The following is a 20,654-nucleotide window of genomic DNA, read 5'->3' on the forward strand; positions in this document are numbered from 1 at the left end:
CCTTCTCACTGCTTGGATGATTGGCAATGCGAGATAGGTGTTTCTGCAATATACAATCTCGATCTGATATGGGCAACTGACGGTTAGTAAATTGGTCCCTTTGGGTAAGCAATTCTCTGGCAGATAACCCACTCTGACAAATAGTACTGTTCACAGATGCGACGGCAAGTGACAATAAAAGGGAAGAAACTGCTCGTGCTGTGGGATCAATTTTCAGTATGTGCTCACGAATTTCTTGGACTGCACGCTCAGCAATTGGGTTCTTATTGGTATTCTTGAAGCGTCCAAGTTCCACTGATATACGGTGAGACTGAAGCATCTTGTCCTTAACAAGGGCTTGGAATCCAGGGGCTGGGTCAGTACGAACAACTGCAAAAGGTCCATCCATTGGTCTGAGCTCTATGCAGGACTGGATAATTGCAGTGCGAAGTGTTTCAGCTCTCTCATCCTCAATGATTCTTGCAGTGGTGTAAGAGGAAACGCACTCACGCATGATAAAGATGAGCTGGTTTTCACGTCTCATGACGTCAGCTGCGAATGTACTGCCTATGGTCTCAGGAGGATCTGATGTGGTCTGTTCAATGACAAAATGCGGAACCTTCTGAAGTGCGGAACACTGTGAGCATGCTGAAGTGATGCTGTCAATGGCCTTGTCCATATCCAATGCATAAAAGAATCGTTTCATGACTGTTTTCATCTGGTTGGCACTGGGGTGAGTGAGCTGTATATTGACTGATGTGAGTAGCCCATGTACTAACGATCTAGGGATTATTATCAATTCCTTTGATGGTATGAATGGGTCATTGCGCTTTACTACTAGCAACCTGTCAGATGCTATAGTGGCGACATTGAGATAACGCTTAATGTCTTTGATGTTTGTCGCTTTCCGTGACGGACGGGTACCCTGGCGAAGGTGGGCGCAAGTCCGTCTCAAGTCAGAGCACTCTGGCTGTATTGCTAACCATGCAGATCTAGTTGTGAATGGTAACTTTGAAGAACCATCTAGAATATCCGAAACAGATGTGTTACGCACAACAGAGTCCATGGACTGTGCGACAAATGAGCAAATTTGGCAGGTTGGCTCTATGCACTCAGGGGCGTTGCGGCTTGAGTGATCTGAGGGTAGGATGGCTGCACATGCAACATGACGAACGGAAACCTGGTACCTGCTTACTGTTGACAAGAATGTGCACACACGGGGACTGGCAGAAAACTCTCCACGGCAAAGTTTGCCATATGCCATGACACAAGGTTTACTGTCTGTGAGGATACAACAGGGTCCTAACGACTGAATTATGTAAGGACTGTAGTGTTTGACAGCGGTACCAATTGACAATGCCTCTATCTCACATGGAAGCCATGATACTTGGCACTTGCGCAATTTCGCACTGAAGAATCCTGCGAGAAGAAGTTTGTTGTTGTCTCGTGAAACGTACAGAGTGGCACCTATGCCAGGCTTGCATAGAGCACCATCAGTTACTATCCAGAGAGTATCCTTTGGTGGGGAATGTGAATGGATTTACTGTCCTTGAGGGCTTGCTGAGCAAGATGAAAGGCATGAATCAAATCGTCAGACCAAGAAATGGTGTCTTTGGAATCTAACCCTGCGATACTGTCTTCCAATGGAGCAAGTAATGAGGAGCAGCCTGGTATTAAACTGGACAGAACTTTATAGGCACCTAGAAAGCTACGCATGGCTTTAACTTTGGAAGGCAATTCGCAGGATGCTAAAGTTGCTGTGCGGTGCGGGCTAGCGCTTAGAGTTCCTTGTTCCCAAATCCAACCCAAAATTGTTGTTCTACGCGGGGCTATAACTGTTTTTGAGGCTGATAATTTGAGATTGCATCTGTTCAAAGCAGCCAGGATCCTAGAAAAGTTAGTGACGAGCTGACTTGGCGTGTCTGCACCACAATAAAGATCATCAGCTAGCTTGACAACTATGCCTTCTTCAAGCAGGTCCCCTAAAACACGACATGTAAGCTCCTCCAAGGCCGTCTCAGATCCGGGCATTCCCATGGCTGAGCGGGTGTATACTCGGATGCCGCGAAAAGGTGAGACGACGCCACAATACTTCACTGAGCCTTTAGCGAGAGGGATTTGGTAGAACGCTTTTGTGAGGTTTGTCACAGCAAGGTATTTCCACTGGCCAATTATTTTAAGTATTGAATCAACGTTTGGCATCAAGGAGGGTTGTAGCTTGCAGTAGCGGGCTACCTCGGAGAAGGTAGTCACGAGACGAAATCCACCAGATCCTTTCTTGACAAGAAATGAGGGGTTTAGATACTCGACTGTGATCCCTACATCTTCAGGTTTCTTGAATACACCAATAGTTTCTAGTTCATTGAATTGGGTTTGAAGTAACTCAAGTTGATTACGAGAGTACTGCGGCAGGCGACCTTTCCTCTGTGGGGGTATGACAGGTCCAATACTCAGCTATGTTAAGGAAGGTCAGAGTTCACATTCCTTGTATATTGTATTGCAAGTTTAACTGTGACGTCATTGAAATATAACAAGCCACAAAAATTAATTGACGACATGATCATGCGTAAATAACAACTTGAATTTATTTATTGTATCGATTATTTATAAAATCTTGTAAAATTGCAATACTTGATAGCAATACAGTCGAAGAATAGAATAAAGCCTTTTTTCAAATATGACGTCATCAGCCTTGAAATGACGCAGCACTGGTGATCCAGAGGACTAGATTCACTGGTTTAATAATTACAAAAATGCTTAAATAAATATAATACCATTGCTAATTTTTCAACCTAATCATTAAAACTAAAAGAAAATAATCTATTAAATACAATGTGTATAGAATATGAATATTAATTTATCTAGTAGATTGAAGCTGCATAGGGATAGGGAATGTAGAGAATATCACTAAAACGATGAGCGTATTCGTGATTTGCATCAAAAGTGCAAGGGCATAAACTATTTTGTTTGATCTAAAATTTGGAATATTTATTGCTTATATAGTGTATATTTTGAAAAGTGCTGGGAGCTGAACCTTGTCTGCATAACATTATTTTTATTTACAACAGAATTTAAACGAGGTGGAAATTTATAGCTATTATAAGCATTTTTGGAAAAATTCGAAGTACTTCGCAAACAGCACTGACTAGCTCCCAGCACTTTTAGGGTAGAGGAAATAAACTTCTTTTAATGTGTATCATTTTTTTTCTTGAAAAACAAGCGTATGCCCTTGCACTATCCCCATTTCCTAGATTCAGCTTAACAATTCTATTTTTATACAAGTCACGTGACCAACAGCTGATACGTGCGATGGTAATAACTACGGCCCAGTCCTATCCATTATTGATAGTTATATTACATTTTCTACAAGTATTCAGTTGCTTTGTTACAATTTTTTAAAAGAAGTAATACATATTTAAATGGTGCAAAGGTCACATTATCCATATCGTTCCTTAACATAGCCGAGTATTGACCTCGGCCTTAAAGGGTCCCGCATATCCATTATACCGCTCTGAAATTGGACTAAAAACTCCGTCATGTTCGGCAAGGGTGTCTTTAAAGGCTTGAACGATCACTGAGGGTAGAATGCCATAAGGGTCAAGTGTAACTAGTGAAGAATATGGTGTGGAATGTCTGGAGTCACTCTTCAAACTAGTGTATGTATCGCCCTGCACAGAAGGCACTGGGTCGGTGGAAGGAACATAAACCTGTCGAATATCACAGAGGTGTTCATGCTTACGAATTGTTACTGGGTCACTGCACGTGTTCTCAATGCGAATCTTATTCCCAACACTGTGTAAAATGGAGGGAGTGACAAGAGGTCCAGGTAGGTGAGGCTGATTGGCGAGCAAACCATCATGGTGGAGTACTGACTCTGGAATGTCTAACTCTAGGTAGCCCCTGGCCATACAGTCGTGGAGGCTACTGTGCGAAGAACATGTGCTTTGGTGTTATTTTGGAAGGTTTTACCAGCTGCTGTTACCGACCTGTAAGTATATACAGTGCTGTTTCAAATCAAAACTTGATGTTTAGAAGGTCGAACGGCAATGTCATTAGCTTCCATAAAGGGAATGCCCGCAAGAACATCAACGTCAAGATTCTCTATAAGCAGTCCTTCAAAGTAAAATAAGTGGGAATCTCTGGAGAAGTGCAATTTTGTTTCACCCACGACCTTCAAAGGAGAAGAGCCATCTGCCTGATGAGCTGACTGGTTGGTGGGACTGACTTTCCATTCAATTTAGTCACAGTTGACGCTCTTATCATGTTCCCTGTAGCTCCGGAATCAATCGTGAGATGTACATGAGAATGTTCAAAGAAGACATCTAAATATGGTGACTGTCGAACTGAGACACGATTGCTAACTAAACTAACTGTCGGCTCGGCTAAGGGTGCCTCGTCAGGGTTGTCAACGTCAGAATTTGTGTGCTGATCTGTGTCAAGGATACTGAAGATCTGTCTCGCTTTGGCCATGTATCTGCGGTCACTGTCTGGTAGGAAATGGCACTCGCTCAGGAAATGTGTACTTGTGCGTTTTGCTTGCTTACATAAGGGACAGGAAAGGTTTTGAGTCTTAAAGGGTGGTTTAGGATTATAAGACCGGATATCCTTATGAGGTTGAGTAAATGTGCGGAATGATCTGGCATCTTCATTGTTGCGAATTTCCTCAAGTAGTGATGGGAGAGCCTGAGATATTTCGGGTTTTATGGAAGCTAAGGTTCGCACTCGGAGCTCTGTGCCATAACGTTGTTTCACAAGTTGTGGCAATGACGTGTTAATCAAACGTAGCCAGGTCAAAACAACTAAGTTTTCGACTTTTGGTGACAGTTCCTCGTCCTCCTCAATGTCTGTGCCATGGTGTGTGATACCGCCCTCTTTTTTTAACAGGTTGTCATCAATGAACGCTAACAGTCTCTGGTACAGATCTTCTGGACGCTCATCAGGGCGCAGGGTAATGTCGTTGAGGTCCAAGAAATGGGCGCCGGATGATTGGAATCCGAAGTGCAATCTGATGGACTGCCATATTTGCTCCAAGGAGGTCGAGTTTTTCACTATTACATTTCGTGAAATCAAAGGACAGTAGTTTGCAATTTGGCCAAGCATAAGATCTAGAGTGGCTGACTTTTGCTGTGCTGTTAGCCGCTTGTTTTCCGGAACCGGGTCCTCGTCGTCTGTAAAGTCACGATTCGGGTTAGCCTTCGGCTTCTTGGCCCAATTTGCGTCATGAGATAAAAATGCAGAAGTATTTGGATCAAGAGACAACGAATAGATTAAATTCTGTTTCCAGTTTTCAAATGAATTCACAGTTTCAGTTTTTGAAGGACACCATTGTTTGGGTGCTCTGTGTGTACTTGCCATGCTTGTCAAGGTAAACACGTTGTCGGGTGCGTGTAAAACTTCTTCACACGAGGGTTCTCCCCGATTGCTTCCGGAGACGTAGAGTCGAAATCGCTGCCAACACGCCACGGTAGGAGAGAATCCACGACTAACGCCTGCAAACTGTAACAAACTTTATTCACACTGCTACAGACACAAAGCTTGACAAATATGGCGCAATGCATGCAATACACTCGTATCCCGAGCCCGATCACTAAACAGTCATACAACATCTATGTTAGCGTTCGAAGATTCAATTTGTATTTGTTCAGGTAGGCACAACCAACTGGTTTGACGAAACCAAGTAAAGTGACTTGATGGGTCTGTATTTTCAAACTAGTTCTGAAAGATAAGTCGATGCTAATGTTGAAGAAGAGCGCATTTCCATAGTCCAATCGTGATGTCACCAGAGAGTGGACTAGTGTTTACGTGTCCAATCCGTAAGGGAATATCTGATGCGTCTTATTTTGCGACTTTGCGAGTAGCATGTCCTTGAAATTGCATTACATTGCCTTTTAAATAATTGGATTTGATCAAAAAGTTGATTATGCACTTATTTAATTAAAACAACTGAGTGATGCTTTGTTACCCAATATTTAAACTCCTAAATAATTATTTCCCATGTTAATACTTTCAGAAAAGTTAAATTCCACTTCTTGTTAAGCCAGGTTGTTTAAAACTAATCATTGTTTTAGTGATTCGCGTAAAGATTAGTGTCCCGTGTGGTTAGATACAAAAGTCATTCATCATTTTGTTGAAAATCACTATTGTTCTACAGATGAATACCATGACACTAATTAATTAAAATGATGCCGAATTTGTTTTTGACAACATCTGTATAGTTGATGTGGTTCAACGTCTTCTAACAAACTCTTGAAATTTCGATGAGTATTATTTGTACTTCTTAAGAGCCACCTTTAGCTTTTATTCTTATGAAGCAGAATTTATTCAAAGAATAAACCTGAAAAAAATACATGTACTTGATTTGACTGCTATCTGAGTAAAAGAAAATACTTGCTTTGGTCTCCAAATCGAAAATATGTTCTAGGGACGATATTTCATCCATTAACAATCGGCACATGTTCGTCTACTCGAAATACCCGGTGAACTTGATATAAAAATACCAGAGAGTCTGCTACATCTGTTAATCATTTGGACGTTTTACTAATTATAGACGATACATTGTGACTGTTAAACTAACAATTAAAGGGTATGAAAATCGTCAACTTATTTATGCTATAATATTCTGCTATTAGCTGACAGATATATAGTTTTTCTCTTCCAAATTATTTGATATAGGCAAGGACATACTCTATATGCAATGAAGTTTAAACAGTGGAAAGATACTGACAGCTATGATGTTGCAGGTTTTTCAATAACAATGTTCTGTTTTATTCTAATTGTTAGACCTTTGTTTTTTTTTAAACTAAAATTGACTATGGCATTTATGAATTGCCTCTACTTGCTCAATGCATAGAGCTCATGGTGGGTATACATGGTCGACAGGAAATGCTTAATCCTTTCTGGCACCTCATCTACATGTTACATTTGGAATTTCCAGGGCCAGTGTTTTATTACATGTTCCAAGATTTTTAATTCATTTTTTGAAAGATCGATAACTGTTTATTTCACAATTTTCATGGTAATTTTCTGGGGTTAAAACTGTGAAAGTCGTCTATTTAAATAATAAAAAATTAATTAAAAAAAAAATGACTAGGTTAATCACAAGTTACACAGTTGCTTGTTTTGTAGAAATATGCTCCGCGCTAAAAGGGCTTCAAAATCGCCATACGCCAGGCCAGGCCAGGCCAGGCCAGGCCAGGCCAGGCCGTGCACAAGCTGCCGCCAGAAAGGCCAAACCCTCCACTGACTCCAGACCTACAAGTACTGTGACTCAACCGGTCCAGGTCACTCCTGCTTCAAGCACCGTGACTCAAGCGATCCAGGTTACTCCGGCTGTCATCCCCCCAGTCTTATCAAACCAGCCTACAACTTCATTGGTTTTAGACATCCCTGCCCCCCCCCCCCCCCCAGAATCAGATGCATCACCAACAGTGTTTTCTGCAGGTACACTATGTACTAATACAATGTCTAGTAATTTAAATGCGTCAACACCAAATTCATTAAATAGCATTTCTTACGCATTGGGTGTGCATGTATCAGATAACCTGAGACAAAATATTTTTGATAATGTATTCATCCACCTTCACAAACTATTACCACTCAAACCAAACGATGAACCCCAGCAACAGCTCGCATTTGTTGCTGGCGAGCTAGTGTTAAAGGCTAAGCATAAGGAAATCAAAATTACTTCAATCGAAACATGGACAAATGCATTTCTCATATTCAGTAGCATCTACTTAACAAAGTACCCTGAACACATCCAGCCAATTCTGAAATACATTAACATCATCCGTACTGCTGCACAGCGATCATCAAACCTAAACTAGCTCAATAACGACATACAGTTCAGACTTAAGCGCGCTAGAAACCATACTCTTGACTGGGGGTCTGTCGACACAGAATTGTGGCTTCTGTATGTGACACATGGCCAAAGCCCTCTATTGCAGCAAGAACCAAATCAAACATCTAAATTTCCAAAATGCTTCGACTTCAATTACAAAGGCACATGCGGCAGACCATACTGCACTTTTTAACACAACTGCATTAAATGCTCCAATAATCACCCACTCATAAACTGCCAATGGCAAAACAATCAGGAAATTCGCTCGGAGTATTTTCGTTCATCCCAAGCCGAACAACCCCGCCAGCCCCCAAGCAGATTTCAGGGTAGAGGGCTCCCTCCAAACCACCCAAGGCCTCTTGGCCCCAACCCCAGTCAACGTTAACATTCTAAAATCAATGCTAAAAGTATAACCATTGCAACACATTGCTCAGGAATTAATCAATAGTTTACAATATGGTTTCAACATCTGCTAATCGGGTTTACAGGTATTCCAAAAATCTAAAAACAGGAAATCAGCACAAACAAATCCACAGCAGCTGCAAAAAAAATTGATCAAGGGGTAAAATTAGGTAGAATAACTGGGCCATTCAAGAATATCCCTATGTCAAATATCAAGTGCAACCCAATAGGCATTGTTCCAAAGCAAGGGGGTGGTGTATGATTTTTCGCACAATTTAAAAAAAAAAATTAACTTAATGGAACTGTGTCCCCCTCCCATAGACCAAATGATAAACTATATCGCTTACCTATCGTCAGGGGACATCATACTCTACAGCCAAAAACAGGCTTGAACTTGGTAATTTCCCAGACCCATGCCAATTTTTCATAATAATAATATAAAAAAATGCCCAATGGCTTTAAACAACTAAAACATAGGAATGATTCAAGAAATCCAAAAAAAAAAAAAATCCAATAACATTTCCCCTATTAGTCAAGATAATAGACTCTTTGCAACATGTTTGCCGCAATTATTATGAAAAATTACTCTTCTCATCTGCATATGGCCTTGCATAAGTCTTATGTTCGCCCAATTAATGTAGTCTTGTAGATAGTCAGTCTTACTAACTGTACGCTACGTTTGCAGGAACTCGGTGCAAGGTATGGATTGTTGGATCTTCCATTATCAGACGAGTCGAAGAATACTGCACACGTTCAACAATTGGCCAAAACTTGTCTCTGGAGCACCTTAAGATAGATGTAACCTGGTATGGATCAGGGGGGCTAAAATGGGAGCAACTTGATCAACACATTGATAGTTTGTTAAATCGTCATAATGAAATTACGCCTCAAGTACTGTTAGTTCACTGTGGTGGCAACAGTATTGGCCTTCAGTCCCTTAAAAAACTACAAATAGCCATGAAGTCATTATTAGCCTCTCTTCATAAAAAATTACCAAACACTCTTCTTGTATGGTCAAATATACTTCCTCGCAAATACTGGCGTAATATGATTTCAACCGAAGCTGCAGAGAAAGCTAGAAAAAGAATTAATAATTCTATTGGTTGCTTTGTTGTTCAAAAGTTAAATGGGGCCCTCATACGTCACCCAGATATTAAAATTGATCAGCCCAAATTATTCCTTGATTGTGTACATTTATCAGATCTTGGAAATTCTATATTTACAACTACAATTCAAACGGCATTGTCCAAGTTTATGACTTCCAGTCAAAAAGTTTTCCCCGTCCTCCCCTAAAACAGTATCTGTGCATGGCTTATAAAAGAACCCCACATACCATCCCATAATCATATTCCCGATAGTAGTCACAATTGTATTGAGCTGAATTGCATTCCTTATCCCCTATAATAATCCCCTTCTCATCCCCCACCACACACACAAAAAATCATGTTTGATGATGCATTGTTGTGTTGTACTGTATTGCTTTGCTTTACCACATTGACCATTGTTGCTACCCTGCATATTGTTTTGAATTGCTTTGTAAATCATTGAGTTACATAAGACATAATGTCTTGTTTGCCAAATTGTCCGCCACTTGTTGGCGGATGGATTGCTGTCTTGATATTCACGTACAGCAATCCACTTGGCAGAATTTTGCAACAAACCATCGCTGGCAACTTCTGTTTACCCTCCAGGGTTGTCAGCACCATATGGCTCCTCGTTTCTGCAAACCGTTTGCGCCAAATGCAAGATTGAGGATCGGCGCTTACTCATTGACACTTGCAATAATACTTGAGCATTGTCCAATGTTTTCATAGCATTGTTTCATTAGGTAATGACCCTATATTAAACAAAATAAAGCCATGACAGATACTGCCATTATGAATTACTTATTCTTTCGAGATAATTGCATTTACTGCTATGTGCGGTAAATGCCAGTTATCGAAGAAGAATAGTCTAAGCGCGATAACTCCCTCTGCCCTCAAACAAATTTCCAAAATATCCATAAGTCATGTAATGCGCTTGCGCCCACATCCTTTCCGCTTCACCGATTTCGATCACCAACCCACCCTCACCATTTATTTACATTGATATTCTTCATCAAATTTGCATAGTTTTTCATCAATTATCCCTAAAACCTGGTTACATAAATATACATACATACAGTCTTTCTATCTTAGGCATGCTAGGGCATAAATCTTGTACATTCAAGTTTAGTTATTTTTTCTTCTGTGTTTCTGCTGTTATCATTTCTGATTCCAGTGCAACATCGTCCTTCGTCATGGCTTTAGAGACCCTTCCAGGCTGTTATCCATGCTGACGCACTACAGAATTTTGCAAAGCCATCGATGGCAACTTCTGTTTACCCTCCAGGGTTGTCAGCACCATAAGGCTCCTCGTTTCTGCAAACCGTATGCGCCAAATGCCAGATTTAGGATCGGCGCTTACTCATTGACACTTGCAATAATACTTGAGCATTGTCCATTGTTTTCATAGCATTGTTTCATTTTGTAATGACCCTATATTAAACAAAATAAAGCCATGACAGATACTGCCATTATGAATTACTTATTCTTTCGAGATAAATAAGTATCATGTAGTATATCGATTAATAAACCAGTTGAATTAATTTGTATTCAGTCAGAGTTATAGACATTAGAAGAAATAGGTGAAAAACAATTTTAAAAAAAAAACGGAAGTAAACTATATCCGTTTACTTCTTTTAGTTTCTATTCAAGCAAACAGATAGTTCAATAAGATTCTACACTATTAGAATTTTTTTTGAGTGCATGTCCTTTCTTTTTTTTCTTTTTTTTTTGGTACAAATTTACCAGTCCCTTTGTATACAGGCAAATTGGAAATCAAAACACATCTAGCCAATGGTCTAGTTAAAATCAATTGAAAAATTTTCAATATGATTGAAAGACTGCATGTAAATTTCAATAATTTATATTAAATATGATCTTTTAATAAGATTCTCACTCTTTTCATTCTTATTTTACTGATTTATTGCATGCATACCGCCACTTGAAAGTGGGAGGGTATACACTCCTATAGTGATCGGGATGTTCATCCATCCGTCCTTGTGTCTGTACACACCCGTCAGTTCTTCTGTTACACTTAGGGTTACCCATCTCTCATCTACAATCTCTCTTTAACCTCTGAATGAAAGTTAATGATACTGTCACAGAATCGTTTTAGCAAAGTGCCATTGTGCACCTCTTTTTTTACTTTTTGATCCTGCACAACCTTTTTTGATTTCCCTTAGCATAACATGAATACTGCATTTCTTTCTATTATATTACAGGGTACCCATCTCTTATCCGCTACTCATCCAAAATGTATATCGCTGAATAAAAAGTAATGATACTTTCACATATTCTTTATTACATAATTCCTATGTGCACCAGCTATTTTACTTACTGATCTGATACATTTTTTTTTCGGGTCTCCCAAAGCATAACATGGACTAAGCCTTTATATCCACATGTAATGCTGGGGTATTATTTATTGAACCCATTGCTCACAATACCTCTAGTTTCGTATTATTTATTGAACCCATTGCTCACAATGCGTCTAGTTTCGAATTCAAATCATTATAGTATTTAGAAAACAAAAGCCAATAGCAATAGGAAACATTTAATTGCTAAATTTATCAATGGAAAACTTCTCATGAATACAGTATTTACATACCAATAATTGTTTTATACATATTCACTCGTGTGATTTCTAGTACCAAATTTTTATAAACACAGAATTACTTTTTATGACGAGTTTACATTTTGAATATAAAAAGATAATATCTATGAACAATTGATTAAAGACAAGATAAATAAAAAAACCAAGATTAAAAAATAAACAAGAATATATAAAGATAACAGCTTGTACATTTAATTGAAGACAAGATAAATAACAAAACCAAGATAAATAAGAAAGCAAGATAGGGTTTCAGATCAATTGCTAGTTACATTATTTAAAATAACACAAATTCTATGTGATGATCCCGTAAACCTACAAATACACGGTGTAACAAAGTCAAAATACATAGGTATAATAAAAAATGCACATCAAAGTAAAAAGTTTCAACACCTTAAAATTACTTCTAGTAAACACAATTGTGCAAATAATATGTCTATGTGTTGATTTTAATGTGACATTTTTTGGAATGCATCCATTCTTAAAAGCTGTTTATATGTGGAATATCTCAAGTGAGGAACAATTCCTAGCCCTTTAATTGGTTACCAATTTTATCAGATCAACTTCAAAGGCAGAACGAAGGAGGATAACAACAGCATGCAGTCCATCAAATTCAGGTTTCGGATCGAAGATATGTTAAAACATAATATATGATATTTTACATATCATTTGTGTGTAAGTAAAATTGCAATATTTATTTAAAGCAAAAGTGTCACCTTTACACTAACATTTCAAAACTTGCATTACTTTGTTAAATCTGTTGAATGTTTTCAAACATTTATTTTTACGTAGTAAAATCAAATTTTCCCTGAAGTGAAGACGTTTTTCATCCTTCAAGACATAAGTCCTCTAATCGCTGATAGTATCAATTACAATTAATGAAACAATATTTAAACATCTGTTTATACACTGTATAAATGAAACACATTTACATGTTTATACAATATAAAATGAAAAACTAGGAAGAGTGCTAAAATATTTTCTAATAATTAAAAAAAACGCTCATAGTATATGATCATATATCAAGATTTTGAAATGTGTGAAAAATATGGAGAAATGAGAGCAAAAATATTTAAAAACTTTTTTTCTTTGCATATATAAATTTATTATAGGTACAATTTTATTATTTTTTTTAATGTAAATTAAATTTGATGATAACATGATGATATCATACGAAAAAAATCTTTATTGAACAAAGTTAATTACATTTATACTAAACAAATTAAATATGGATACAAATGCACGTTTCAATAAAGCATCATATGTCATTATTACAACTTCTAATGTAAACAGACCTTTAATCAAATGCCAAGCTCTATAAATTAACACTAAATCTACAAGCTACAAACAGAAAAAATGAGTACAATTTGCTAATAGAAAATAAGATACAACAATGCATTCGCTCTCTCTCACCCTTTCTTTCCCTCTGTCTGTCTGTCTGTATGTCTGTCTCTCTCTATATATAAATATTATAATAGTAATTTTCATGTGTTTTTATTGAAATTATGAATTGATTACAAACTGGCTCTCATTCAAAAGCGATGTTTTAAGTGCCTTATATGAACCACACAGGCTTTGTTCATAAAAAAAATCAGCTTTATGTTCAATCTGTCAGAATTAGTTAAATTTAGTCGCTAGAATAAGTCACAATTTGTATATGCAGTGTAAAAGCACTTAATATACATAATTAATTGCTATAAGTACATGTTGTTTTAACTTCATATTATTATCTATCATACATGTATAACACTGTAAAAGAAAGTGCATCTATCACTATTTAAACACAGGTTTCTCCCTTTATAAATGTTCATCGTAATTTCTTAGTGACGACGTATAGGGTCGACACAATCAAACATGTAGCCTTGGGATTTGAAAAAAAAAAACGTATTATAAAATTTCAAAATAAGAATAAAAATCTATTATAAATCACACAAATTACAAAAACAAGAAACAATGCATCATTTGTAAAATTCTTTCTACCTTAATCTTTTATCGACCTGTATTTGTATCCCGACACATATTTAAAGATGACACTTTACTTCTATATAAAGCTCGACCTGCAGTATTCGCATTAAAGGAAAATGACCAATACATGAGTTGAATTTTCCTAACATTACAATAAAACATCCGTTTTATCATGAATAAAACATACAATAAATCGTACTTTATGTGTAATGCTACATTTTCAACTTGGGTAAAACTGAAGAAACCATTAAAAAGAAATCAAAGTAGTATAAGAAGAGAGGAAAACAGGCTTATAGCAGCCCAAACAAAACCACCGATGTTTTGGTTGTTGTTGACAATTTGTATTTGATGTTCCATTCTAATTTTTTCGAGCATCTTTTTCTCTTTGGCCTTCTCATTTTCCCTCAGTTTTGCAGCGTACTCTTCTTGTTTCTGTCTAATTACTGCTTCGGCTTCCTTGAAATGCTCATTCGTGTACCCGACATCCTGGGAATTTTTATTCATTTCCATAACAATTTTTAAAATCCGTTTTACATCGCTCTCGAGTTCGGTAATGTTTCCTCCCATCCCTATTGCTGTGTATCTTCCGTTTATGTCATTCAGAAGGGCTTTCAGAGTGGATTCGTTATCTAAAGACTCAATGTATTCTTCCAATGTTATGCCTTCATAATCCAATCTATCTTTTCCAGTAAATACTATCATGAGGTATTTCTTTACATCTTTCCCAAATAATTCTAAATAGAAATCAACAGTTTTCTTCTCCTCCTCAGTAAATCGACCAATTTGCAGAACCAAGACAATCGCATGTATACCAGGTGAAGTGATGTTAAAACATTTCGTGATTTCCTTTACCACCTCTTCTTTTGTTTTATTGGTATCATAAAGACCGGGGGTATCAACAACAAGAAGGCTTTTCTGGAAGCGCTTGGAGGTATTAAATTGGACATGGTTCGTGACTGACATTGCAGAGACCTTAGTTTTAAAGGCCCTGAATCCAAGAATAGCGTTTCCCGTAGTACTCTTGCCCACTCCGGTTTTTCCAATAAGAATCAGTCGAGTTTGGTTTACTGGTACACCTACCGTCGAAAAGAATTTCATTAGATTTTATTTTTATTTACAACAAATTGTTAACTTTTGAACAGTATCTGTTAATTTTTGAATCAGGATTTATTTGATTTTTTTTCAAATATTTTTGTAAATATGTCATCGATTGTTAAGGTTAAAGAAAATATACGAAATGTAAATGCTAATAAAATAGCCTGGAGTCTCATGAATTTCACCGTTCTCCAAAAAGTAAACTCTATTTAAAATCCAGATATAGGCACTCTGTCACTTGAGGAATAAAAAAAGGTAAAAACATCCTATTCAGACTTGTTTGCCTAGGGCATTTAGATTTCTGTATGCTAATAATCTTATGTAAAGGTCAATGCAGACTTTCTTCATGTTATGTGCAGGAATATGTAATATCAACGCATTATCAAAGGTAGTATGCATATGAGTTTATTCCATTTACTTAACTAATAGGATGATTTATCAGAATAATTTGACCTACATCTGCATTCTTAGTTTTAGAAGTAAATTTGAAAGTATTTGCATTAGTTGAATACCTACATTGATATTAATAAAACCACAGAGAGCAAGTTTTGATTTTAACATCAGGCATAAGGGAAAAAAAACAGCCTTATCCCACTCACTACCTGCATATATATCTTCATAATATATTATATCATAAGATGCAATACTTTTTTCTTGCATCAGAAACTTTTCTTCAAATCTTTGTACAGGTTATCACATTCTAAAAAATGGACGGGCGTGCAGACAAACTAGACTTAATGCACAATATACTACCATATCTGCATACCGTATTTAATATTCAACTAGAAATGAAGATTAAGTTTAAACCTCTGAGTCAAATATTGAAAAAGTTTCAATACTAATGAACTATCAAGTTAAGGTGGAGTCTTTTACGTCCTTTTTTTTTTCGATAGAAAAAGGCCTAGATATATGTAACTAAGTTTATTCAAAAATCACTTTTTAGGATCAACTCTTTATGGATTAATAATTTATCTATCGGTGAGATAAAAGATATAAATTTTTAACAGGTAAATAAAGCAAAAGTTGCAAGTTGAACTATAAGATCACGTCCACAGATTCATATCAAGTTCTGAGAAGAAAAAGTCGAGAACTTTAATTATTACATTATTTTCATATGAACTATGACAGTACATTGAGCACAGGTATTAAATTAAGTTATAGTAGTTTTCAAAAGAAATTTGTAAAGTGTAATTCATTGCAGCACAGCAAGTTGTTTTTGTGGTGCAAAATTGTCCCATTAGGTATGATCAAGAAAAGACTATTATATATCCTGATTAAGCAAATATACATACCCCATAGTCTTGTTTGGGTAAAATTACCCTTTGCTGAAACACAATTATGGTAATATTTCTTAATTATGCCAAAAAGAAAACGTGTTGTATTTCAAAAATCGCCTTTTTAATTTCCTGTGCATTTTCCACTTACCAACGTCATGATCCAAATGAGATGAACTGAGACCGCTAAAGATCACATTAACGATGGCCAGCAGTAGATATATTCTCGTCAAATTTGTCAACATCTTTTGGAATGCCATCTTTTGGAATGTATTTTGTTGAAAAAAATAATTTAACATGTAAGAGCAAAGTATATGAAGATTTAGAGTTTTTTTTGTTTTCAGACGTTTGATATGCTGGTAGAAAGTATTATTGTTCTTTGAGTACACAATGTATTTAGATTTAATAGATTAAAAGTAAGATATATTGTATAATTAGAAAAGAGAAGCTACTTACAAATCTACATTAACTTCACAAGAAATAAAACAAAAGAAAATATGCAATGAAAACTCTTCAATATGTTCTATAAAGTATTAAAAATGTTTTAAGAATGAAAATCAATTGTTAGAAATGAAGCTTCTTATTTCTGATGTTGCGCTGGACGCTTTAAGTGTAGCGAAATGAAAAAGGAGTATATTTATACCTTCAGCAGCAATGTTCTATTCTTACTTCAGATTTTCCACTGTGAACTAAGAAGTCGGCTTTTCAAAAAGGGTATTTTTTAATACCTTATAGAAAAAACAAATTCTTTCAATGTTATGAAATCCTTAGAAATAAGTAAAGTTTTCCGTATATTTTACTTGCAAAACAATGCAAATTATTTTCAATTATAGTATAGTTTTGCAATAACTTTAAATCATTTGATAATAAGACTATAGTTTGTGTTTTTTTTCAAACTGAATTAAGTGCTATATTAACCTAAAACAACAAATTCATTTAATCAATTAATATAGATGTATCTCTTATTCAATGCTATAAATAAAATTAAGGAAAATTAATTAACATTGATATTGAAGGTGTCCATTTTCGTTGCTTTCGAGGTATGAAGAGACCCACGAATTCATGCCCACCAAGAAATGTAAATTTTATATGCATAACTTTTAAAAAGTTCTTCATCCACGAAATCAAATCCCCATGAACCAACATTTTTTCTCAAACCACGAAAATTTGACCCCACGAAAATATGTGATTTTACAGTAATTGTAATTAACTAATGATCAAAGTTGATTTAAATTTCAAAATTGAAACAAATTAGACCACGCTTAAGAAAAGTTTTTTTAACCGGTATTTAGAAAATGCAATGAAAGAAATTGAGTGGGACCTTTTAATTTTGAAACCCGAATTTATAATTATAAGAAATAACCAACAAAGGAAGCTTGGAGAAAAATGCAATTTGTAAAAAAATAAAGAACAAAACATAATAAATAAGGAAAAATAACATTTCTGTCAAATTAATGTCTCAGCTTATATTAATTTTAAAGTCATGACAGTTAAAGGGACATGTGTGCCATCATTATGTGTGCCATCATTATGTTTTCTTAGACCATGTACTTAAATAAGATTGGACGTTGTATTTTTTGCGTTTTCGTTAGGCTTTTCAGTTTTGTGTAGATGAGAAATAAATTCGTTATACAGGTCCAATTAGAGGTGTACGGGGATTAACTCCGGGTTGTATTCCACACACTTTTCGGCCCTCAGCCTCAAAGTGTATGGAATAAAACGCGGGGTAAATCCCCCTACGCCCTTGATTGAACCTTGATAACTACATATTGTAATACTGTACCACAGCCAACATCAGTTCTCAACATCAGATTTTGAATATTGTTGTCAATGTTACTGCATTAAATTTTATATTTCCGAAACTTCCTTCAAAACATTCCTAGTTATGGACTATTTGATACGTTTGTAAAGAATTAATCCTTTTTACTTATATCTAATAAGTTTAATCTTTTAGCTTAAAAGATTGCTAGAGTTGGTTATTTCAATTTTTTTGTGTTGCAGTCGTTAAGTTTTAATATAAACATTACTCTTTTTTTTTTTTTTTTTTTTTTTTACAAATATCCGTATTTTTCGATACATTTTGCTTTCTAACTGCCTCTCCCATCTTTATATTTTCAAATGTGGAGAACCCTGAGTCAAAATGTATATGTCCTGAGTAAGTAAAAATCAGAGAAAAGTAGAACATATCGTGATTGATGATGAATACAATCGAAAACTAACATTCGTTTAGATAATTCCGCGCTATAGGAACTAAACAAAAGAATATCAAGAAAAATATTAAACTTTTTGTGTGTACTGTATAATTACTTGGACTATAAGAGGGTTTTTGTCCTCCACGATGTGTTTAACAAAGGACTTTATTTGCAAATGAGCAATATTACACGTAGCCCAAAAAATCAAACTTTGACCATATAAAAACTGTAGACGTACTTTTTTTCACGAGGTCATAATTCCGCGGAATTTCAATTCTTGTTTAATCTGCGGGTAGAAAATTACGCGCATTTCTTAGATTGTCCCTATATGCCTTACATTTACATATAGTACGCTTGTACAAATTCCGCGGAAAATTGGTGACCGCGTACTTAGCGTAAATTAATACCACGCGGAAAATGTACTTCTACAGCAGCAATATTCAAAAACAGGGGGGTATCTGCTGACTTAAAAGCATTAAATGTTTTCCTGAACCATGACGTCATATGTTATTACTGCAGGAAATTACCTTAATTAAACTTTTCATGATTTCTAAAGAAAAGGGTATTTATCACGTCGATATTTTGAGTTAAAAGTCATCGAGCGCAGGTCTGCTTCAGCTCAATAATTTGATGTAATGTAAAATATGATAACATCAGTAAAATATGTTAATATTGTTCTGGAGCAGGCCTGCGCTCTATAGATTCTATAGTAAAAGTTTAGCGAATTTTGTCCATTTTCTCCTCTTCCAGAATATAGACTACTTCCCCTTTATAACATATCTAATATAAAGAGCAACCAACTTAACTATACTGATATCAAAAGAAAATTGCAAGCTTCGCGAGCAATATTTTACGATTCTTTACTTTTGCTTCAAACTGAAGTTTGAGGTCGACTAAGAATGGGAAACATTTTACCAGAAAAAAAAACATCGATTGATATATAAGCGTTCAGGAATCATTCACCTTCACAGTAAATATATAATATATATATATATATATATATATATATATATATATATATATATATATATATATATATATATATATATATATATATATATATATATATATATATATATATATATAGAGAGAGAGAGAGAGAGAGAGAGAGAGAGAGAGAGAGAGAGAGAGAGAGAGAGAGAGAGAGAGAGAGAGAGAGAGAGAGAGAGAGAGAGAGAGCGAAACTGTAGGAGGAATAGCATTTTGAAACATTTTTACAGACAGACGGACAGACAGACTGACAGACAGAGAGAGAGAGACGGACGGACACCTTACTATCGCATAAGCTCTTCTGGTATCTGACTAGTAGAGCTAAAAACGAAGCAAATAAACATGAATATATATATGGAAGGCAACAAAGGTAAGATGGTTTCATGGCAATAGAATTTCCTAACATAATTCACTGTTCCTTAGCTTTTTTCACGATGAAATTTTAGATTGTAAACTTATTTAGCAATTATCTGTAAAATGCTTTATAAAAAATGCCTTTTTTCTACTTCTGGGATATGAATTGTTGAAATTTGATGGCTAAAATATAACCAACAAATATGATTTTTTTTAATGCATGCCAATATTTTGTTGATACGAATTTTCGAGTTTCATGATTCTTCTTGTATAAAAATATCGTACCTATCTCTGTAGATATTACTCTTTTTAAAGCACGGGAACTATAAATAAATAAACAGATAAAATTAAATTTAATTTAGAAAAGGTTAAAAGTGGTCAGAAATTGTAACCAGATAAATATAATGTTTGAAAAATGAGAGAAAAAAGAGATGTGCATTTGTCATCCCTAAAGCAATATACATGTACATATATGGCGTATTTTTAATAGATTCAGATTACTAAAATTTAAAAGAATCATTTTATTTGTATCATTGCTTTATGTAAATATCAATATTTCATATGAAAATATAGGACTGTTCTATTAATTACATAATTTAAATCAATTGCGATTAAGATAATTGTTGTAACCCGATCAGTATTAAACTTTTATTTCGCAGTTTAAAATCAATCCGCGTCGATTAATTTTGGCGACCAAGGGAAAATTTTGTAAAATTATTTAATAAAAATAACGATTTGCGGCAAATAAAATTGAAGAGCAAAGAAGCTCGCGGAACTCGGGGAAATTTATCACACGCGAATAAACTTGAGCGATTATTGAAATGTAACATTTTCGCATATTTAATTAAATGCATTTAAACTTTAATTTACAAG

General features: G+C 35.5%; 1 protein-coding gene across 2 annotated transcripts; it reads right to left on the minus strand.

Moving 5' to 3' along the window:
• Positions 1–13,355: 13,355 nt before the first annotated feature.
• On the minus strand, positions 13,356–16,567 carry LOC134260777 (GTPase IMAP family member 7-like). Of its 2 annotated transcripts, XM_062743329.1 has the most exons (3): positions 16,397–16,567; positions 16,264–16,296; positions 13,356–14,952 (listed from the first exon to the last, which is right to left on the minus strand). In XM_062743329.1, the coding sequence occupies exons 1-3, from the start codon at positions 16,542–16,544 to the stop codon at positions 14,135–14,137; spliced, it is 999 nt and encodes a 332-aa protein (XP_062599313.1). In that variant the 5' UTR covers positions 16,545–16,567; the 3' UTR covers positions 13,356–14,134. The 2 variants fall into 2 exon arrangements, with proteins under 2 accessions (XP_062599313.1, XP_062599315.1); XM_062743331.1 differs by lacking the exon at positions 16,264–16,296.
• Between the last annotated feature and the right edge of the window lie 4,087 nt (positions 16,568–20,654).

This window comes from Saccostrea cucullata, unplaced genomic scaffold (genome assembly GCF_032062105.1).
Source record: "Saccostrea cucullata isolate Sc308-1 unplaced genomic scaffold, CSIRO_AGI_Scuc_v1 ctg745, whole genome shotgun sequence".
Lineage (NCBI taxonomy): Eukaryota > Metazoa > Mollusca > Bivalvia > Ostreida > Ostreidae > Saccostrea > Saccostrea cuccullata.